Source organism: Prunus persica, chromosome G3 (genome assembly GCF_000346465.2).
Source record: "Prunus persica cultivar Lovell chromosome G3, Prunus_persica_NCBIv2, whole genome shotgun sequence".
Classification (NCBI taxonomy): Eukaryota; Viridiplantae; Streptophyta; class Magnoliopsida; order Rosales; family Rosaceae; genus Prunus; species Prunus persica.
The window spans coordinates 7991005-8014008 of NC_034011.1; the positions used below are offsets into that span (position 1 = coordinate 7991005).

The following is a 23004-nucleotide window of genomic DNA, read 5'->3' on the forward strand; positions in this document are numbered from 1 at the left end:
AGGATTCATATTTCATTTTAAAAATTAAGGGTTGAGATTGAATGACCTAATCACTTGTTCACTCCTTTCTTATTAAAGAGCACGTGAAATACACGTGACTGAGAAAACAAACAAAAAAGCTTTGACTAACAAGAGAAAGACGTCGCGTGCACTGGGAGCTGCTTCATCTTTGCAATATCTCTCTCTCTCTCTCTCTCTCTCTCTCTCTCTCTAATCCAATCCTCATCTTTGTCCCCAAGTCGGAATCTGAGCATCTCCTCTCTGCCGACGCCGCGATGCAAGAACCATCGGAAAGGAGACAGAGTGGGTTGATTCAGTCGAGTTTGACGGGGGTGGTGTGAAAGGCCTTTATTTGGGTAGAAATTCAACGACTTAGTATTGAATCTGGAGTGAGGATGTCTGTGTTGCTGAGCCTTTGATGGGAGAAAAAATTCAACGCCTTGGATTGAATCTTGGTGATTTTTTTTTTTCCCTCTTTTAATAATTTTTAATATTTTAATATTTTCTCTTAACAGCATCAAACCCATGTAATTTTCGTTTTATGGAGGATTTGTTTTCTTCCATGTATGAGGTTATGGATTTGTGCTTCAAAATAAGGTATGAAATTTTGAACAATCAGGTTGTTGATTTTCTTTAAAGTCTTGGATTCTTGAATTTTCTTCCTACTTTTTTTTTTTTTTTTTTTTTTCAGTTTGAGATTTGTTTTATTACTCAAGAACTCTGGTCATGATGAATCCAATCAGAGTTTTTGGGCTTGTTAGTGGAGAACTGAGGTTGGCATCAAAAGAGAAAGATGAGTTCTTTAACTGAGAAACCTCATAACTGGTTTTGGTTTTGGCTATATTATTTCTTATGTGCAATTGCATACAGTTTATGCAATTTTTGACCCCCTGTATGCAATTAGCGATAGTGTGATGTTTAAAGAAACGTTTGACTTGAATGCTATGTCATTAAGTTATTTACCCATTAACAATCTAGTAACACTTGAGGTTTTGTTCGTTGAGTATGTTGCGTTCATTTGATAAATTTAAATGTTGGTATGTTCGGTAAGAAAAAATAAGAGTTCACGAGAAAGAAGAAGACATGATTTTTTTATTTTTTTTATTTTAGGTGAAGTGTCTTGGGTTGCCATTACCATTTCAAAGATTGTATTGCTAAATCTGTAAGTGTATCGTTCAAACGGGCTATTGGTTGACGCGAACGCAATAGGTTGCGTTCATTGAGTAAAATTCTCCGTTCCCTATAAAAATGGGCCCAACTAACTTACTTTTTCAAACAAACGGGCTATTTGTTGGCGAACGCAATAGGTTGCGTTCGTTGAGTAAAGTTGCTCGTTCTTCTGAAAAATGGGCCCAACTAATTTACTTTTTCAAACAAACGGGCTATTTGTTCACGCGAACACAATGGATTGCATTCGTTGAGTAAAGTTGTCCGTTCCCCAAAAAAATGGGCCCAACTAACTTACTTTTTCAAGAAAACAGGCTATTTGTTCACGCGAATGCAGGGGTTGCGTTCGTTGAGTAAAGTTCTCCGTTCCCCGAAAAAATGGCCAAACTAACTTACTTTTTCAAACAAACGGGCTATTTGTTTATGTAAACGCAGGGATTGCGTTCGTTGAGTGAAGTTGCTCGTTCTCCGGAAAAATTGGCCCAACTAACTTACTTTTTCAAACAAACAGGCTTTTTGTTCACGTGAACGCAATGGGTTGCATTTGTTGAGTAAAGTTGTCCGTTCCCTGAAAAAATTGGCCAAACTAACTTACTTTTTCAAACAAACGGGCTATTTGTTCACTCGAATGCAGGAGTTGAGTTTGTTAAGTAAAGTTGCCCGTTCTCTGGAAAAATAGCCCAAACTAACTTAATTTTTCAAACAAACGGGCTAGTTGTTCATGTAAATGTAGAGGTTGCTTCTGTTGAGTAAAGTTGCCTATTCCCCGGAAAAATGGGCCCAACTAACTTACTTTTTCAAACAAATGGGCTATTTGTTCACGCGAATGCTGGGGTTGTGTTCATTGATTAAAGTTGCCCGTTCCCCAAAAAATGGGCCAAATGAACTTACTTTTTCAAACAAACGGGATATTTATTCATGCGAACGCAAGGAGTGCGTTCGTAGAGTAAAATAGCCTGTTCCTCATGAAAATGGACCCCACTAACTTTCTTTTTCAAACAAACGCACTATTTTTTCACGCGAAAGCAAGGGTTGCGTTCGTTGAGTATGTTGCGTTCATTTGATAAAGTTAAATGTTGGTATGCTCAGGAAGAAAAAATAAGAGTTCATGAGAAAGAAGAAGACATGATTTTTTATTTTTTATGTTGTTTTGTTTTGTTTTGAGTCGAAGAAATTATTATTATTATTTTTTAAAGAAAAAGCGTATGGGTGTGATATATACTATTGTTAATTTAATTGGATCTTTCCCCTTATATTTTTCACGTTCTTCTTTTTTAAAACTATTTAAAATTTTGTTCTTAAAAATTTTCACGTAAGCCTTGTACCAAGGGATATGCACTAGAAACCAACTCCACTAAATAAATTTTTGTGTCAATTTGTTGCACGTTGGAGTATATATACAGTTGTTATAATATTAATATAAATTATGTAAAATAAAAAAAATTTAGGGGGTCCTCAAAAATCAGGGGCCCTGTGCATTGGCACCACTTGCACTATTTCAGGGCCGCCGTTTCCTACTAGTTGGGTTAATCTTAACTATCTCATATATGGAAGATAGTAGGGAGCTCAAGAAAGACCTATGTGCACCATGTTCAAACATAGCTTACAAACAGCTCGGGTTACGTGACTTGGTATGACTATTGTATGAATCTGGATGGTTGTTCCTCATTGTTTGAACCTCATTGGAGCTCTTCATTTATGTAGATGGACACTTATCTAAATTGTAATCCAATGTTAAAACAAACTATAGATTTATGCATAGTTTATTCATTCTAATCAACATTTTATTTTCAAACTTTTCATTAACACGCATTACATACCACTTATATTTCATCATATGTATATCTTATTATTAGTAAATTTTGAGTTTTATTTGTTCAATACATTCATTGATAATGTACATAACATTTATGAAAGTTTTATACCAAACTTATGTGTTTCAATGCCTATATCTGTCTTCTTCTTTTTTCGATACCTAAGACGATAACAATATATCCCCCAAAATATCCGTAAATTGGAGGCCCGATATTATTTGCATGGCTGATATTTTTATCCTTGGCCTTACCTCTATGAGGTGAAGAAATTGGATTCAGGTCTCGAGTAAATAGCTTAGATTTACAGTATGGCTCTCAATTGCAATGTTAAACCCTACATTAGTTATATCCATTTTATTTTTTTGGTCTAAATATAATATAGATAGTCTAATTATTCTTTTCTATGGGTATCTATACATTATTGTATAATATTTTAATTTCTTTTAGTTAAATATAATATTTTAATAAGTATATAGTATATGTAACAATTAAAAAAGAGAACTAGTTTTTTTTGCCAAGAAAAATGGAGAACCAATTAATCGGTCACTTATTTTGAGCGATAGGATTATTAGTGATACTTATGGATGGTATGTTGATATTTAAGGGGTTCTTTTAATTAATTTAAATTATATGCTTATTAGGCTTTAGGGTCTCAGTTATTAAGTGTAATAGCAATTTCTTATACTTATTCGACTTTAGGACGTAAGTTACAAATTCAATTGCGATATGAATAATGTGTAATTAAACGTAATTTGTGTCGTTAGCATTTGTATTGACAACCATGCAATTTCTAAATAGTGGAAGGAATTTCAAAAAGACTACGCCTTTGTCGATGTTTCAGTTGTTAATGCATGTCTTAGAATTGTTGTGCAATTGCACATCCATTGTAAATAATTGCATATAAAATTTCAAGAGATACTATGAACTTACATGTAATTACTCATAATAATTGGATAATTGTAAAAAGACCATGCAATTGCACGTACCATGACGCAAAAACGCAAAAATAGCTAACCCATCCCCTCCTTCCCTTCCCGACAGATCTCCCCCTCCCTCTCTCTCTCTCTCTCTCTTCCCGTCTAAAAGAAACACAAACATCAAAAATCAATCAAACCAAGACATCAAGAATCAAACACAGCTCCATCGAACCCGAACATGAAAAATCAATTAAACCCAAAAATCAGTCAAACCCATCCCAGCTTCTCCATTTTCCACATATTTCGCAGGAGAAGGAAGTTTTCATCAGTTCATGACTGCAACTTTGTGTGCATCTACTCCATTTGGATTTAGTAGAAGGGTAACAACTAGAGAATTAGTACAAGCCATAATAAATAATAGTTGAAGTTTAATGAATCAAAGGTGAATCAGATTTGGGGAAATAGAAGAAATCAAATAAATTTGGGATTTCTAAGAAGAGGTTCTCAAGATTTAAGCATGTGAATAAGAGAAATCAGTCATGATACTATGTTAGAATTTAGCCAAACAGAAAGAAAATGAACTAGAGAGAAGGGTAGGTGAAGTATTAGGAAGAAGAAGAAGGGGAAGGAATGTCGTGAAGGAGGCGCGTCAATTTTTCTCCTTGCTTTTACCCGTTAACCAACACAACCGTTTTCCCTTATTTTAAAAACACTCCCATATGAGTGGCTGTACCAGTATAGCTGATGTACCACAGAAGGATCGATAAAATCAAAAGACGAAAAGTACTAGTGTCTTTTCACAGGGACATTGACATATCTAATCAACTTTTGTACGCAGTATTTCTTGTCTCTTTTCAATACACTAAGGTTGACGTGTGATAAGATCCTACAAGTCTTAGGAACGCTCTTGACTGCTAAGTTTACCTACTACAAGTCGGTTAGAGCACTTCCCTATAAAAATTAATCATTTATACATTAAAAATAAAAATAATTGAAAGTGAATAATAATTGTCCTTTGTCATGACAATGAGTGGAAATATACTTTATCTTTACAAAGGCTGATATTATTTATATAAATAGTAACTGTTGATGCTCAAAATGGTTAGGCCAAGGTTGAGTCCAACTTAGTGATGAGGTGTGATGGATGATGGTGAGGACCATCACCAAGTGTGTGAGGGTTTGGGCAAGCGATAAACATATAAAAGACAAGATATACGTGGTTCACCCGAATGATGGGCTACGTCCACGGAGAAGGGTGTTCTCATTATGATAATGTTTGTTTACATTTGTACAAGGGGATTAGACCCAAATATAAAGATAACAAGTGAGAAGCCCAGCCCAGAGATGGATCCAGAAGAGAGAGTCCAAGGCCTAAGGGTCTAGGTCCAAGACCAGGATCCTCTTCTAAGGAAAGAGCAGTCTTCTTTTATAGTTGAGGGGGAGTCTCCATCTCTTGTAGTTTTCCGATGTGGGACTCCTCTTGCTTTGCTTAGAGTTGTGATTTGTGGTGATGCTTCTTTGGCTAAGGTGATGACCTCTCAAAGCATGGCACTCGAATGATCTAGCCTAACTAGTTGCTCGGTCAGTTACGGTACCAACAGTAACAGTCATTGCCTTGCCCTAATCCTTTACCATGATAAATGAGTGGAAGTGCTCTTAGTGTACTATACATTTACATTTGTCATATATGCTTTGATACCAAAAAACATGCAATAATTGTATGTATTCTTCTGTTAAAATGTATATGCTGTAATAACAGGTTCCAAAATGAAGATATTTTTAATTATTAAGGGCACCGTTATTTGTATGATCTTTACTGACTACCTTATTGATCATCTCTCTAATATATGTGAGTCCCACATATGCTCGTGGAGTCCACCTCTATTAGAGAGGTGATTTACAAAGTGGTTTATAAAGGTGGTACAAATAGCATTGTAGAATTATTAAGCCTATCCGTTGACAAATATTTCTGTTCTATTTGTGTACAGATTTGTATGTGTGTGTATATAATTGCTCAATCTTGAAAGAGGATGGTGAAGTCATTTTCTTTTGTGGGAGATTCGAGCTTCCCGAAATTGGCAGTTTGCAGTAGGATTTGCAGTGATGAGAACTAAGTTTAGGAAACACATTAATTACTTCATAACTCCCCTAATTATTATTCCTTGTAAGCTTTGATGTGATATGATCCTACAAGTCTTACGACCGCCCTTGACTGCTAAGTACACCAACTACCAGTATCGTGATTTCTATACCCAAGACAAATAAGTTAGTACTGTAGTAAATTAATTGGTCTATAAATAACTTCATTTCAATTCGATTCCATGAATTCTAGCCAGCTAGGGACACATTTATATGCTTCAATGATGAGAGGCACGTTCATAATCCTTATGTTTGCTGTGGGAACTTGGATCAGTTCTGCTCATGCAAGGGCTTTGATAGGTAAATTGTCATATATGATTTGATGCCAAAAAACATGCAATAATTGTATGTGTTCTTCAGTCTAATATATTTTTTGTGATATTTTAACTATTTCCCGTGGACTGACAGATTTTAAGTTATAACATATTAGATTTAAAACTTAAAAACCCTAACTTAATGCACGTTGCCAAGAATAAAATCAAGAAGTCGTAGAAACTGATCAGAACTGTTGTGAGTCGAAGCAAATGTAGAAAATAACAGGCGGGTCTAAAGGGCGTCTACATCCAGAAAATTAAAGAACATTCCGTTTACTGATCTGCATTTACATGTGTGCATGTTGCAGGAACTAATCCAAGGGATCAATCCATGAGGATAATTATATTTGGAAGGTCCTCAACCTCTGCTGCTCCCTTGTCCCATCAAACAACAGTTGATGATCCTTCTTGTACGGCAAATTCTCCTCCGCCTCCACACAAATCGCCGCCAACACCACCTTTAGGTCCTCCAGCTCCAAACCCAGGACCTCCACCTAAACCACCGAAATACCATGGTATTGTAACTGGTGGTGGTAGTCTGCGAGTGTCCAATGTGGCTTCATTTTGAACATCAAAGTCAAGCCGTTCATAGATGTGATGAGGGTGGGCCTTACACCTTCTATTATGTATTTGCTGCTTTAATTAGAATAAGGACTAAGCTCGTTTCTAATTAACTTTAATTAGAATCATGTTTAGCTTAATCATCTTGTTTCAGTTTGAATGCTAAAGCCATTCATGAACATGTCCTCGTGCTGTTAAGATCAGTTCCTTCTTCCTCATATATGGAATGTTCTTTCTGTTAACCAAGACTTTTTTAGCTAACTAAACGTACATTGCTTCTTCACTAAGCTACCCATGCTAATGTGAGAATGTGAAAGTAAAAGAGTCCCACATTGGAAAGTTAGAAAACCTTGCAAGGGCTTATAAGGAGTTGGGTTACTCCCCCCATTGCTAATTGGTTTTGGGGTGGAACCTCAACTTCCTTCATGGTATCAGAGCGGGTTGCCCACGTGTGAAAGCCCAACGGCCACACGTGCTTCACGTCAACCAAAATGTGTTGTCCACGTGTTAGGCTTGAAAATTCGTCACACGTGTGGGGGCGTGTGAGAATGTGAAAGTAAAAGAGTCCCACATTGGAAAGTTAGAAAACCTTGCAAGGGCTTATAAGGAGTTGGGTTACTCCCTCCATTGCCAATTGGTTTTGGGGTGGAACCTCAACTTCCTTCAGCTAACAGTCTAACTAACCATGCTAATGAGCACGTGAACAACTTAACCAACATGCTAATTAACATGCGACGCCAACAGACGTGCTATGCATACTGTTAACATCCCCCCTTAATCGCAGCTGGGGGAGACCCAAGCCTGGGATTGGAGCAGTGTTTGACAAAAATGGGACTATGAAGACCTTTGGTGAAAATGTCGGCAACTTGTTCATCAGGAAGAACATATTGAACAATGAGATCTTTGTTCTGAACTTTCTTACGAAGGAAATGAAAATCTATTTCCATATGCTTAATACTTGAGTGAAGGTACAGGATTAGCACTAAGAGCTAATAATGAGGTCACTACAAGAAACTGAAACCTGCTTCTTTGAAGACCAAGATATGGGATTATGACCAAGAAAAACAATATAGCCTATGGTGGATCTGCGAGTATTAGCGTCTCCAGCCCAATCCACATCACAAAACCCTAAGAGAAGCATAGAACCAGGGGAGAAAGGAATACCATACTTCAATGTTCCTTGCAGATACCTAATAATTCGTTTGACAATACCAAAATGTACATCTGTTGCATAAACTGACAGATTGTGTTAACTGCAAAGACTATGTCTGGTCGAGTAAAAGTTAAGTATTGAAGGGCACCTACAATACTGCGATAGGGTGTCGGATGAGCCAGCAATCATCTTTCAAAACTTGAGGGCGTGCCACAAGGTTTACATGTGTACATTGCAGCCTTCTTTATTAAATCTCGAGCATATTTAGCTTGAGTAACAAACACTTTTTCATTATCTTGATATTGTACCTCGAGACCAAGAAAATACTTAAGCTTGCACATATCTTTGAGTTCAAATACTTCTACAAGGTCCTGAATAACAGGGGATACAAGCCTATATTTTACATATATTTTATGCCTCCTTTACTTATTTATTTGTTAATTTTCTTGGATAAAATTGGTTGTTTTAATTGGTTTTATGAGATTTGTGAAGGATTGTGAAATAGGAGAAATTGAGGTAAAAAGGGGCAAGAAGATGAAGACTGGAGATTAATCAAGTCAAGAAGCCAAGTCAATCCTTTTGTTGCAAGGAGTGTTGTCAAATTTCCTAGTTCAAGATAGTTCAAGTCTTACCAAGTCAAACAAGGAGAATTAAAGAAGACCTTATATTAAAAGGAATCTTATTTTTATAACAATTGTAATTATACCTTAGATAGGTAGGATTTATAGGAGTATTATAAATAGGGAATTTAGGCCATTGATCAAAGGATCTTCCACCATTAAATTCCTATACATTCATACTCATAGCTTAAACACCCAAAGGAGAATTCGGTGCCTTCCTTGTCTTGATCCACCATCATGATTCTCAATAAGTCCTTCATTAACTAATTTCTTTTACTAGGGCTACGATGTAGCCTAGCTATGAATACTCAAATTCTTTGATATTGTTCATTTTATTTATCTATACATGTTGAGTGATTGTTACCGTTCTTAATGCTTTAAATTAATTGGCCACTAATTGCATGATTGGAAGAATTGGGTTGAGACCGGAAGGAGATTCATAATAAAAAGCTTATTGTAACAAGTACCATAAATTACATAGCCGACTCGGAAGATTAGGTTATGGTTTGTGTAGTCTTTAATGTTTTCTACAAATTTTAGGGGGTCGTTTGGTACACAGGCTTGGCTTGGACTGGCTTGGACTAAATTTAGTACCATGTTTGTTTCATTTAATTCTAGTCTTAGATGGGATTGCTAATACCGGGCCCACCAAAAATACCTCATTAGGAGGGGACTACTAAACCCATGTAGAAAGGGAGGATTAGCTAGTCCTATGTTCACAAATGTATATATTATATTGTAATACTAATAACATATATTACTATTATTATTATTATTATTATATATATTATTATATTATATTATGTTATTATATTATTACATACACATATACTACAATGTACATATATACATGTATATACACATACACATATACATGTATATATGAAGAACTGAACACGTTTCCAATACCGATAGCAGCTCCCGCTGAAGCAATTGTAGCAGCTCCGGCACCTATTGATTTTGCACCATGTATATATATATAAACACATATATACATATATAATATATATAAATACATATAGATATATACACATATATTATTATTATAATATACTCATATACACATACATATTAATATTATAATAATACATACATGTATACATGTATATATGTAATATATATTATATTATATATTAATATACATATATACACATATATATATAAACACATATATACATATATAATATATAAATACATATAGATATATACACGTATATTATAATAATATACTCATATACACATACATATTAATATTATAATAATAGCATACATGTATATATGTAATATATATAAGTATATATACATATATGTGTATATATATTATACCCATGTATGTATTATAATATACATATACACACGTATATACACATATACATTATATATTTATACTATATGTATATATATTATAATATACATATATACATGTATATTATTATTATAACATACCCATATATATTATCTATTATAATATACATATATATGTATATGTATTATACCCATGTATATATTATAATATATAGATACACCTATATACACATATATTATATACATGTATATACGTATATATATATATGTATATTATATATACATATATTATACATATATTATATATACATATGTATTTTATAATATATATAATGTATATGTATATATACATACATATATAATATACATATATACAAGTATATACATGTATATTATTATTATTATAACATACCCATATATATTAGATATTATATTATACATACATATATATAAATATATGTATATGTATTATACCCATGTATATTATAATATACATATATACACCTATATACACTTATATATATATGTATGTACGTTTATATTATTTAAAATATATAATATTATTATAATATACTTATATACATGTATATATACATATATATATTATATGTATGTATATATACATATATATTATATATATTATAAAATACATATATACATATATATAGATATTTTTGAAAAAATAAAAAAAATTCTAGTCCTAGTCCAAGCATACACCAAACGTAGGATAAGTGTTATCCAACTTAGACCAAGCCAAGCCAAGTTAAACCAGTCCTTAAACATAGTCCATGCCAAGACAGTCCTGTGTACCAAACGAGCCCATGGGTTCTTAGCCATCTAAATCCATAACTAGGAATAGAGTGGGTTGATGGTATGGAACACAACTAATATAACTCGGAAGAGAGTATAGGTGAGGTAAGGGAAAACGATTATCAACATGTTAGGTAATTAAGATTGACAAGCTAGAAGGATTTGGGTGAGATTAGCTAGGTGAAATCAGTGTCCTAGTGCTTTATCATCTTTGTTTTCATCTTTTACATTATTTACTTAATCTCATTTTATTTTACTAGCTTGATTAGATTTTAATCATCATAATTTTCTTGTTGTTTAAATTCAAATATAATTAGAAATAAATCACTCTAGTATTTGATAGATTAACTTGATCCCTTTTGGAACGATACTCTACTTACTACTATACTAATTTGGGCGATATTGTCCACTTGTAATTAATCACATAAGGTACCATAGTATAAGTTACGTAGTATAACTTGTTCATGTGTTCTAATACGAATCAACGACAAAAAGTTGATATTTCTCACTTTCAGAATATATTATCAATAAATATTCACTTGTATTATAACATGTGGACGGGTTATACCATGTGATTGATTTTTTTTTTTTTTTTTAAAACAAAAAAAGAGAAATGACAAATTTTAAGTGGAAGTATCACCAGCTGACTTGGTGAACTATACACGTGGTAATTTCTCCATTTTTTTAGTTTATATCAAAATTTTCATTATTGATCATGCTGAAGTCAGTTGATTTCTTGAGGTGGATCGTGTGACTTTTCTCAATGCCCATATTACCCCCAAAAATATCCCTTTTTATTCTTATTTACCAAAAAACACTCTCTCCATTTATTGGACCACTGTTATTTCCGAAATTCCCAATATTTTATGCAATAAATTATTGTATGGTGTCGTAGTATAGGGTATGTAATATATAACTTGTTCACGCGTTATAATATGAATCGACGATAAGGTTGATTTTTCTCACTTTTAGAATATAGTATCAATAAATATTCACTTGCATTTTCAAACTACCACTGACCAATACAAGATATTTACAAAGCCATATCATGTTCTAACAGCTTCGAAAATGATTAATGCCTAATTATGAAAAATATTCATTGATGAGCGTTTTTGCACTATTAATTATAGATGTGCACAGAGACATACATGATACATATAAACCGTGCTTGTATTTTATGCTTTTCAAGCTGTTGTATATATCATAAATCCCCTTCCCACACCTTTCCTAAACCTCTCATGTCCCTACACCTCACTTTTTGGTCAAACACCAAACTATCAAAAACTTCGAACCTTTGGATGCCAATGTTTTCCCTGGTTATGACCATGCAATTCCAATAAACTCCAACCCCGATCTCGGCCTTGCGTTTTTCTTGGCTACTCAACTTCTCAAAGTGCTTACAAGTGTCTTGACCTTACTACCAATTGTATCTACCCCTCCTATCATGCTGTTTTTAATGAATCCATTTTTCCCTTCGCTTCCCGTGTACTTTCTAGTTTTCTTGTCCCACAAACAAATGTCAACCTGGTCTTTCGCTGTTGATCCAGGACCCATCCCCAGCGTCCCTCTACCAACTCCTCTAGTCCTTGATACTGTGCAATCTACTCCAGTACCAGCCACCATGGCCTTTGTTCCTGTAGCGTCTGTCGTCATGCCCTCTCATCCTGCAACGCCTACCACCATGCCCTCTTAACCTGCAGTGCCAGCCTTCGTGCCCTCTGCTCCTGCAGCGCTAGCCTCAACCTCATGTACACATCCTTCTTCTTCGCCATTGGTTGAGTCTTCTCATGTACGCCCCCAAGTATCTCTAATCCCTCATCCTCATCTTCTTCCAAACAGATGTACCTTCTTCCTCTTTGTCGGCACCTTCACTAGCCTCCCCTCCCCGCTGCATAGTCATCAAATCCCAAAATAATATTTTTAAACCCAAACAACTTCATACCACCACCAAACAAAACCCCACTCCTACCAAACATCCTCTTCCGCCCTCACTTGAACCTACTTATGTTTCTCAAGCAATAAAAGACCCCAAATGACGTGGTGCCATGTCCAACGAATTCACAGCCTTGGTTTTTGTAGAGGATTGATAGAGGATTGGGAGAGGACATTATTTGAATGGCTTGTACATCTTACATCAAATGCCCTCAAAATCTACAATAGGGGTGTTCCAAGCCAGTTCTTGTCCAAATGGAGCTTTGTGGCATCAACGTCTCGGTCATCCTTCCGATATTGTTCTATCAAATATGTTTTCCTCCTTAAATAACGCGTCTCATGGCTGTGAAGTTTGTCGGTTCTCAAAGCAAACTCGGTTGTCTTTTAGCTCATCGGTAACTCAAAAAAGTAGACCTTTTGAGCTTGTTCACTCAGATGTATGGGGACCAGCTCCATTAGAATCGCATGATGGTTTCAAATATTTTGTCATTCTTGTTGATGATTATTCTCGAGCAACTTGGTTGTATTTGTTGAAATCAAAGAGTGAAGTTGCTTCTGTTTTCCTGGATTTTCACAAGCTTGTCATGAATCAATTTGACTCTCAAATTAAAGTTTTAAGAACTGATTGTTAAAATGTAAACTGCCTAGCTAATTTCTGATTAGTTAGTAAGCTCTAAGTCAGCTTATATTTAATCTGTTTTTAAGTCCTGTGTTAGCTGAGCACCTTGGCTTATATGCCAGTGCAATGCTTGAGTCAGTTTCTATTTCCTAGCTGTCCTAAAAGCTGTGTATTGCCATGTGTCATATTCACATTGGCTTACTCTTACAAACGGTTAGATTTTGAATTGGCTGATGTAAGAGAACATGCTATTGTCATGAGGGAATATAGGCTATGCTGCAACGGTTATGCAGAGTAAGCATTTTGTTATTACAATCTTTGCTTCTCAGCTCTCTCTCTCTCTCAGTACCTTCTTTGCTCCCTCTGAAATCCAAACATTCAACACTGATAACAGCACCGAATTCGTAAATAGCTCTATGACTCAGTACTTGAGCTCTTATGGTATTATGCATCAAACAAGTTGTGTTGGAACCCCCCAACAAAATGGAATAGCCCAAAGGAAGAATCGTGATCTTCTTAAAAAGACAAGGTCTATTATGTTGAATATGAATGTTCCAAAAAAAAATTTGGTCACATGGTGTTCTTACAGCAGCATATCTAATCAATAGGCTACCCAGTCGCATTCTCAAGTTTAAGTCTCCCTTGGAAATTCTCAAGAAAAGGAAGATTGATTTATCTCATTTACGGGTCTTCGGTTGTGTGTGTTATGTTCATGTGCAAGCTTTCTCGCCAACGCTTCCTCTTTCTTCGTTCCAATATTGGAGTCATTGATGGCGGCTTCATCTTGTGAGGAGTATAATAGAAGCCAGATCTTCTCAATCTTCTCCTAATGCTGAGACCATGATCTCCTCCTAAATGAGATCAATCATTTTCCCAAACAATATTCTGTAATTGATTTAGTTTCCTAGTATGTATAGTTGACTTAGGGTCTTTACATTGCATTAAATTATTTCTATATTAGTTGTTGTACACTTTGTATATATGTAAAGGCTCTACCTTATTCAAATTATTCAATTAAATACAATTCTCAACACCATGCGCCAAGGCCCCATGCGTCGGACCATGTTTCGCGCCTCTGTAAGGGCCCAAACATTGGCAGCGAGTACCACGAGGCTTGCTCCCAAAAGGAGCGCTGATCTTGTAGTGGAAACAACCACGTGCTAGGATCCTATCAATCACCTAATACAAGGATGCTATGCCATCAGGGGTCCAATAGTCCCACATCATAAGACAACAAACAGAAGGTTCCTCCTTCCCAATATAAAAGGAGTACTTTCACCAAAATAGGTAACTTGAACTCTCTCCAGACTTAAGTACAACACTTTTCAATCCTTCTATTGGGAAAGATCTTACTTAGGCATGAGAGGGTTTTTGGTGACTCCATCACCACCTCTAGTGACCTTTTTGCCTTAATCTTATTTAGGAAGTTAACATCCATCATCTGTGGCACCATGCTACTCCCCAAGAGGGCAAGGAAAAAAGAGTCTTACATAAGTACGTTCTTGAAGCCAAAAGGACCATCCTTGAGGAAGGTTGAGGCAAAAAGAGCTTGGGCATAGTCTAAATTGCTGGTGCAAAAATCAAGCATCAACAATATCAATTTCCTCAAGAAATCAACATCTTCAAGAAATCAATAGTGAAAATGCACCAAGAACAATAAATGGTCTTGTTTTTTTTTTTTTTTTTTTGGGTAGTGTGTGTACATATATTGGAATAGAAAGGTAATGAAAGAGTGAAGTGCCAAATCCTAATGATAGACATAACCTAATGAACTTGGTCTTGAACACCAATTGAGAACCGTAACCTAATGAACATCCTTAGATGAGAAGATTTTGAGAATAATGAATTGTGTAATGGGAAAGTGCCAAATCCATGGTAGCTTAATCTATGGTCATGTCAAATTGAGAGTATTTTAATCCAATTAACTATGCTTTTGAGGGACAACTTAGGTCTTTCTACAATATGTTATATATTTTCGGGTATACTGATGATTTGCCCCTTGAACTTGTACCTAACTTTCAATTGACCCCATATCCTTTTTTTTTATAAAGAAAATTAAGGAACCGAACTTCTTTTTTTCGCCAATGTGCCCTCTGACGTCAAAATCTGGAACTTCACATCCATTATGCCGTCAAGTTGGAGGCTACTTTTGTCATTTCGTGTCTTCACTCAACTGAACCCATGCTTCAGCTATTACTTCCTTCTTTTTGGCTTGTTTTTTTTCCCAAATGAATTTCCCTCCATTTTTCCAACATCCATTTTTGACAGGACCTACCCTGAATTTTCCAAAATCTGAGATGAATCCTGTGGAAATTCCCGAGCATTACCCCGATGCCAGGCCCACTTCTAAAACTATATCCTTCTTTTTCAAAATGGAATAAGGGCACGAGACTTTTTTCCCAAATTTCGGCAAAGTCTCCACTGTAAATTGAACATTGCCCAAAATTTCAACCTGCATAAAACACATTTTATATTACTCAACTGGCAGCATGCACAATGTAATAACATGCAATTCACATAAACGGCATTTGGGCTTCCAATAATTCGCAACAAACCACCAAGCACGCTATCAAATCAATTCCTACCTTAAACAAGGCAAACAATAAATTCAATCACACTTTAGAATATCAAAGCAATTCACTACATTTAATTTTCTCAACAGCCAACATACGAAGTTTTAACCTCCTAACACAAATACACTTCGTTCTCACCCAAATAGCAGGACCAACGACAAGGTCCGCATCATACCCAATAATACTCGAGTAAAGTTTAGCTAGCAGCTGCACCTAGGCACTACCCTAGGCTGCCTATGTACCCTTACTAAGGGATCAAGCTACACGTAGTTCTTTCTCTAAAACTCGATTCCAAGCACATACAATACCTTTATTCATCTCTCTGTTATTCACATAATCTCCTCATACGCCGGTACTACCAACGCCACGTATGGGGTTTGTCAACACGCGGATAACCTACGCCACGTGCGACCTCAATATATTATCACATAATCTCCCCATACGCCAGTACTACCAATGCCACGTATGGGGTCTGTTCGCACACTGGATAACCTACACCACGTGGGACCTAACAATCATATAATCTCCCCATACGCCGGTACTACCAACGCCACGTACGGGGTCTGTCTCAACGCCGAAAAATCATACGCCACGCGAGACCTCAATATCATATCACAATATCTCCCCATACGCCAGTACTATCAACGCCACATATGGGGTCTGTCAACACGTCGGATAACCTACGCCACATGTGACCTCAACATATTATCACATAATCTCCCCATACGCTGGTACTACCAACGCCACGTATGAGGTCTGTCTACACGCAGAATAACTTACGTTACGTGGGACCTAACAATCATATAATCTCCCCATAAGCTGGTACTACCAACGCCACGTATGGGGTCTGTCTCAACACTGAAAAATCCTACACCACGTGAGACCTCAACATCATATCATAATATCTCCCCATACGCAGGTACTACCAACGCCACGTGTGGGGTTTGTCAATATACTGGATAACCTACGCCACGTGCGACCTCAACATATTATCACATAATCTCCCCATAAGCCAGTACTACCAACTCCACGTATGGGGTCTGTCCGCATGCCGGATAACCTATGCCACGTGGGACTTAACAAACACAGGGTGATACTTATAGTGTAATCCAAATCCGGGGAGGTACCTAGGATAGTGCATATAGCACTTCAAACTGATATTCTAAACTTTTTTTTTATACCTTTAAAAAAAAATATATATATATATAAATATATATTAAGGTCTAAAGTTGTATAAACCTTACCCACAATCTAGCATCCGATAATCCTCGAATTCAAAACAAGAAATTAATATTCTAATCCTACATCATCAACAAAACTAAACAATGCTTAAGACCTGTCACTAGGGCCATTATAATCCTCCTAGGAAGGTAAAACTACCTCAGAAGACTCACAGTCAATCAAGGATCAAACTACCCAACTGGGTCAAACGGGCCCACGAATTCCGATCCGAAAGTTCTTATGGGTTCTACAAGGTATAGGACACTCGTCCTGCAAGTTTGGTTCAGATCGGACGGTCAGATCGCTCACGATCGCACAATTGGACGATTATTATAAAACATAAACTTTAAGTTATTAAATCAGAACATTCAGGGCTCCGATCCATGATCCATAAATTCCTACACGATCTTAGGAATGCCTAGATCCACATATATTAAATTCAAGACCATCCAATGGTCCCAACCTATCGAACTAGGATAACGCGCAATAAGCGATATCCTTTCAGAACTCAAACGGTATCCAAATTGACATCCGAGCACACCTATGCACTCGTGAGAATCAGGAGATTGCATCGGGACATAGTGCCCTTTTCTGTTGTACCCACGCGCCGCCAGCGCGTGGGTGCCCTAAAGCGACTACGCATCGCTGGAAAATCTCAAAATTACGGCTTCAAACTCCTACCCTAGGTACAACACTCTATTTGGAGCCACTTTTGTTCTTGGACCTACCCCAAAAAATGGACGGAAGTGGCCGGAATAGTGATCCAAAAACTGGCAGATTTTGAATTTGAAAACCGACCCATCAACCCTCAAAATTAATGCAATCATACCCAACCATCAGCTAGAACACATTGAAAGGATGAGGCAGCATACCTAGATCGACGAACATGGTGGCCGGAGGCGTTCGAATGAGCTCTGTGAATTTTGGGTTAAAACCGGTCGGATTTTTGCATTTTTCGGCGATCACAGGTGGTTGCGGCTGAGATTGGTCGGGATGGGAAGAGGGAAGTGGCCCGGTTCTTTTGGGACCAGTGCCACCCCAAATGGCGGCTGGATGTGACGGTGGTGGCCCAAAAACCCCGGCGGTGAATAGTAACAGGGGGGCCTGTTTCTTGCTAAGGGAGAGGGAGAAAGAAGAAGAAAAATAAAAAGAAAAAGGAAATTTAAAACTGCCCGGTTACTGTAGCACGGCACTGTATGCTACAGTAACAAAATTTTAAAATTACCTTTACATCCTTTTCGTTTTCAGACTTTTCTTCCTTCGTTACAACTTGGAATTGGATGTGCCACATGTCTACGAATTCATATCGACGAGCTCTACGTAATGGTGCTACTTACTTCTCCAAAATCTTTTTGAATCAGAAAACCAAAATACCCTTACCCAAAGGGTATATTCGTAAATTCATATTTAAATTAATTTAATAATTTAATTGAGTAAACAAATTAGGGTCGGGGTGTTACAATTTTCGTGCCCTAATAGAAGGGGATCTAGGGTTTTGGAGAAAGTCCAATATTACGAGATGATGAGGTCCTTACCTGGCAGAGGTCATGGAGGTCTTAGGTCGTAGAGGTGGAATTCACAAGGTGAAGATGGTAGCTCATGGTTGGTGCTTTCAGTCGTCTGCTACTATGGGAAGACTACGAAAATCCAAACATCTTAGATTGCTGCACATCCAGGGAGGAGGTTTTACATCTGCGGGAGGGTAAGTTTGTAATTGAAATTTGGTTTGCAGATTTGAAATTTGGGTTGCTGTTTAGAAATTTGGACTGATGCACATCTTTTTCTTCTTTTTTTTTTCTTTTTTTTTTCTGTTTTTTACATATCTATTTGTTGTGACAAATGTGCAGGATACATGTAGATTTTGGGAATGAGGCGACCCAGAAATGTATGAGAGGTCAAAGAAAATTATACCTGGGCTGCTATGGAAAATAAAAATGATGGAAGATGCAAAAAAGTCTCAGCCAGAGAAGCTAAAGAAAAAAAAACCCTTGTTTTTGTGTGTCTTGTTTATTGTTTGTGGTAGTTTTGTGGTTGATGTATGGGAAAGGCAAAGACAATGAAGGATTTTTGAAGTTGCCTATGTAACATGAACTAGAAATAAAAGGGAGTGAGACTTAATGAAATACCATGTATCAGTTGTGTGGTAGAGGTGTAATAGATGGACTTTTTGGTCTTTTTGTTGAATGTAATGACATGTATTAGTTGTGTTTTGACTAGGCATTGGAGATATATAACTCTCATAAGCCCTGTCATATGCAGTTATTTTGTAAAGTGAATGCACAAAGTCATAAGAGCTTTTCTCTGTTTTGGCAATTGCAGTCCTAGAATGTGAACAAGGGATTGTACATAAGTCCCACTTTTTGCAAGTGCACATGTGCCTCTCCAAATCCACTACATACATCCCACCATGGATGTTATTAACTTGATATTTCCCCCCACCAGCATATGATGCTATGCATCGAGCACTCTCAGTTGTTAGCTTCTCAACAATTCCAAAAATCCTAGGACCAACATCATGTGTCCAAACAGTTTCTCTAAGACTAGCATTCTCAGCATCAAATAACTTCGAATTCTCTCTAGTAGTGTCAGAATTGGCTTATCCCTTGCTTCAATAATAACTGAGTTAACAGACTCACACAAGTTGTTAAGAAGCATATCACACTTAGAATGAGTTGTGAAGTGTGACCTACTCCAATAACTTACTGGCCTTTCTTGAAGCCATCTATAAGCTGCATCTGATTGTGATAACATCTTCTTCATTCCAGCTTCAAATGTGGGTATGTAGTTGATCTAGCTGCTGCCCACAATCTTTGCTTCAATGCTAGTCTACTGTGACCAACAATCTTGAAATTATTGTGGAGGTGCCTAACACAATGACTATGTTTAGCAGTGGGCATCAAATCTCAAATGGCTTGCCCTAAACCCTTTTCACTACTACAAAAAGTGAAAAAGACGACCAGAAAACAACGACGGTCTAAGTGAAAACCGTCGTGGTTTTTAAAAAGACGACGGTTCTAAAAACACCGTCGTGTAATACAACCTTAGACAACTAAAAAATGGAGATTCAAATGGCTGTTCAAAAACAACGACGTACCTAATTAAACAACCGACGTCTATTTGAAACAGATTTCCGCAGTGTAAAATCAATGCCAACAAAGAACGGCAGAAGTTATGAATCGTCCGACGTCGAAAGTAAAGACGACGATTTCAATAAAAATCGCCGTTTTTACTCATAAAATAACACAACGAGGTTTTCGTATAAGACGCCGTATAATTACAAACAAATCCACGGCTTTAAAATACAAAATATCGCCGTATTAAATTAATGTACAACGACGGAAAATATAAATATATCGACGTCATTCTCGTATAGTTCTACGACGTTATCTTTAAATCGTACAATAAAATTTAACATCGTATTTATTCATTTTATACGTCGTACCTTTAATTTTAACCGTCGTCTTAATAAGAATTTTTGTTAACAATTTTTTTCTTTGATTTTCTTATCCTACGTCGGTAGATCTACTTAATGACAAGAATTGAAATAACCACGACGGTTTATATAGAAAACCACCGACATAATCAGATTTATCTGAGATCCCAAGGGTTACGAAATCTTACCAGATGGAACTCTGTTCCACATCATAATCTTAACAGATGACACAGATTTGCAATCAGAGAGACAATTTTTTGGAAGTTGATGATGTGTGTGCGTGTGTGTATCTACAAATATTATACCTAACGTCGTTGCAAATTTGCAATCAGAGAGACAATTTTCAACGACGGTTATATTATACCTAACGACGTTTAAAAAACAAATCAACGTCGCTAAACAAATATATTACGTCGTCTTAGTCTTACTTAAGACGACGAAAAACGACGACAGTAATAAAAAAACAGTCGTTGTTTTTATATTCTTATTTTATTTAAATCTGTCCTCCAAAAAAAAAAACTTTACATATTCCAGAACATTAATTTCCTTCATTTTAAATTTCCTCCGGAAAAAAAAACTCTATTTATAACGCACTGTAATTGAAAAATAAACTGAAAGGTCACGGGAAAAAAAATTCTATTCATAATTTAAAAATTCAAATCCACGTCGGTTATATTAAACATAACGACGTTAAATGAAAAGATTCTACGTCGCAAAACAAATATTGCGTCGTGTTAGTTAAAAACGACGGCATAACAAAAAACCGTCGTTGTTTCAAACTGAATTAATTTAAAATTTATTCGGGAAAGCAAAATCTATTTATGATTTCCTCGGGTTAGTAATATTGCGTCGTGTTAGTTTACAAATTCTAGAACATTAATTTTCCTCATTTTAAATTTCCTCGGGAAAGAAAAATCTATTTATCACGCTTTGTAATTGAAAACTAAAACTGAAAGAATTCGGGAAAAAAAACTCTATTTATAATTTAAAAATAAAATCCACGTCGGTTGTAGTACACTTAACGACGTTTAACAAAATAATCTACGTCGGTAATTATAAATCTACCGCCATCTTACCTTAATATAGACGATGAGAAAAGACGACGGTAGAACAGAAAACCGCCGTTGTTTCAGTTTCTTTAACAGTTTGGTCCTTTATCTTTCTGCAGGACTTGTATAGTTCAAAGCATTGACAATGTCTTCATCATATCTCCCAGCAAATACTGATTCGATTGCTCATGCTTTAGAGGCCATCTGAAGCCATTTCTATTCTTTATCGCATTCTTGAAACCCATCTTCTTCTTCTGAAGCTCTACGGATAAAGGAAGAGGCTATCACAAATTTGACGGATCTTCTTAGCCAAGAAAATCAAGCAGATTTCCCTGAGAAGCGAACTTTCCTTCGACAGCGAGTGGAGGCCAGGCTTGCATCTCTTTTGATGGAAAGCAAGGAGTATTCAGAAGCACTAAGTGTCCTATCAGGCTTGATCAAGGAAGTGAGAAGGCTAGTTGACAAGCTTCTTCTTGTGGACATATATTTGATGCGAGTAAGCTCAATTTATCTTTGAGAAAGACATCCAAATTATTGTCTTTGAGACGTGAGAGACTGAGAGAGGAAGAACTTGGAACCCTAAATGTACACCGAAAATGAATGAAAGCGACAAATTTATAGAATAAATTTTTAAAACCAACGGCGGTCCTTACAAAAAAACCGCCGTTTAAATTGTAAAATCAACGTCGGTATGATCGACGTATATTATAGAAATCCACGTCAGTACATTAATAAAAACGACGTGTTAAATAATCTACCATGACGTGAGTTATTACTTATGTACTTTAATTTTTGAGTTTACTACGACGGTACCTACAACACTACTGTCGTATTTATTTACCACGTCCGAAGTTAAATGTACCGTCGTATTTTGTAATTCATACGTCATAGTTATATGTAACCGCCGTATTATTTTTTTGAAATGGTTTTATATGTAAGCAACTTTTCGTCTACCTGACATACACATGCGCTGTTTCCAAACCCGATTAAAAATTTCAATCTCCCAGAGAAAACTTTTAGACTTTTTTCCTTGTCAGAGCACTGTCAGAGTATCTCATCGTCTTCCTCTCGTCTTCTTCGTCGTCTCTGAACTTAAACATAATCTTCCTCTTGCTTTCATTGCACGCAAAAGGTAAGCTTTCATTTTCACTATTTTGGTTGCTGTTTTGCATGCTCATATGTTTTTTGTTTGAAAAATCTTTTTACCTTTTTTCTGGCCAAAATCATTTTACTTCTTTCCAAGTTCGATAAAATAAGAGGGAAAGTTTCCAACTTTGAAGACAACTACCTCAACTAAATAAGACGACGGTAGCTTCTTATTTACGTGGTTAAATATGTAGACCACGACGGTTCGTCAGTCGTTCTAGCGTCGTCTGA

The 23004-nt window shown here is 36.2% G+C and overlaps 1 protein-coding gene across 1 annotated transcript; it reads left to right on the forward strand.

Moving 5' to 3' along the window:
* Positions 6228-7091, forward strand: LOC109948205 (protein VASP homolog). The gene is made up of 2 exons (XM_020560482.1): positions 6228-6337; positions 6660-7091. The coding sequence occupies exons 1-2, from the start codon at positions 6259-6261 to the stop codon at positions 6917-6919; spliced, it is 339 nt and encodes a 112-aa protein (XP_020416071.1). The 5' UTR covers positions 6228-6258; the 3' UTR covers positions 6920-7091.

Excerpts from the sequence above, each read along its gene's own strand:
- LOC109948205 (XM_020560482.1), top strand. The coding sequence starts at position 6,259 with ATGATGAGAGGCACGTTCATAATCCTTATGTTTGCTGTGGGAACTTGG. Across the intron at positions 6,338-6,659 it reads TCATGCAAGGGCTTTGATAG|GAACTAATCCAAGGGATCAA; the intron begins GTAAATTGTCAT and ends TGCATGTTGCAG.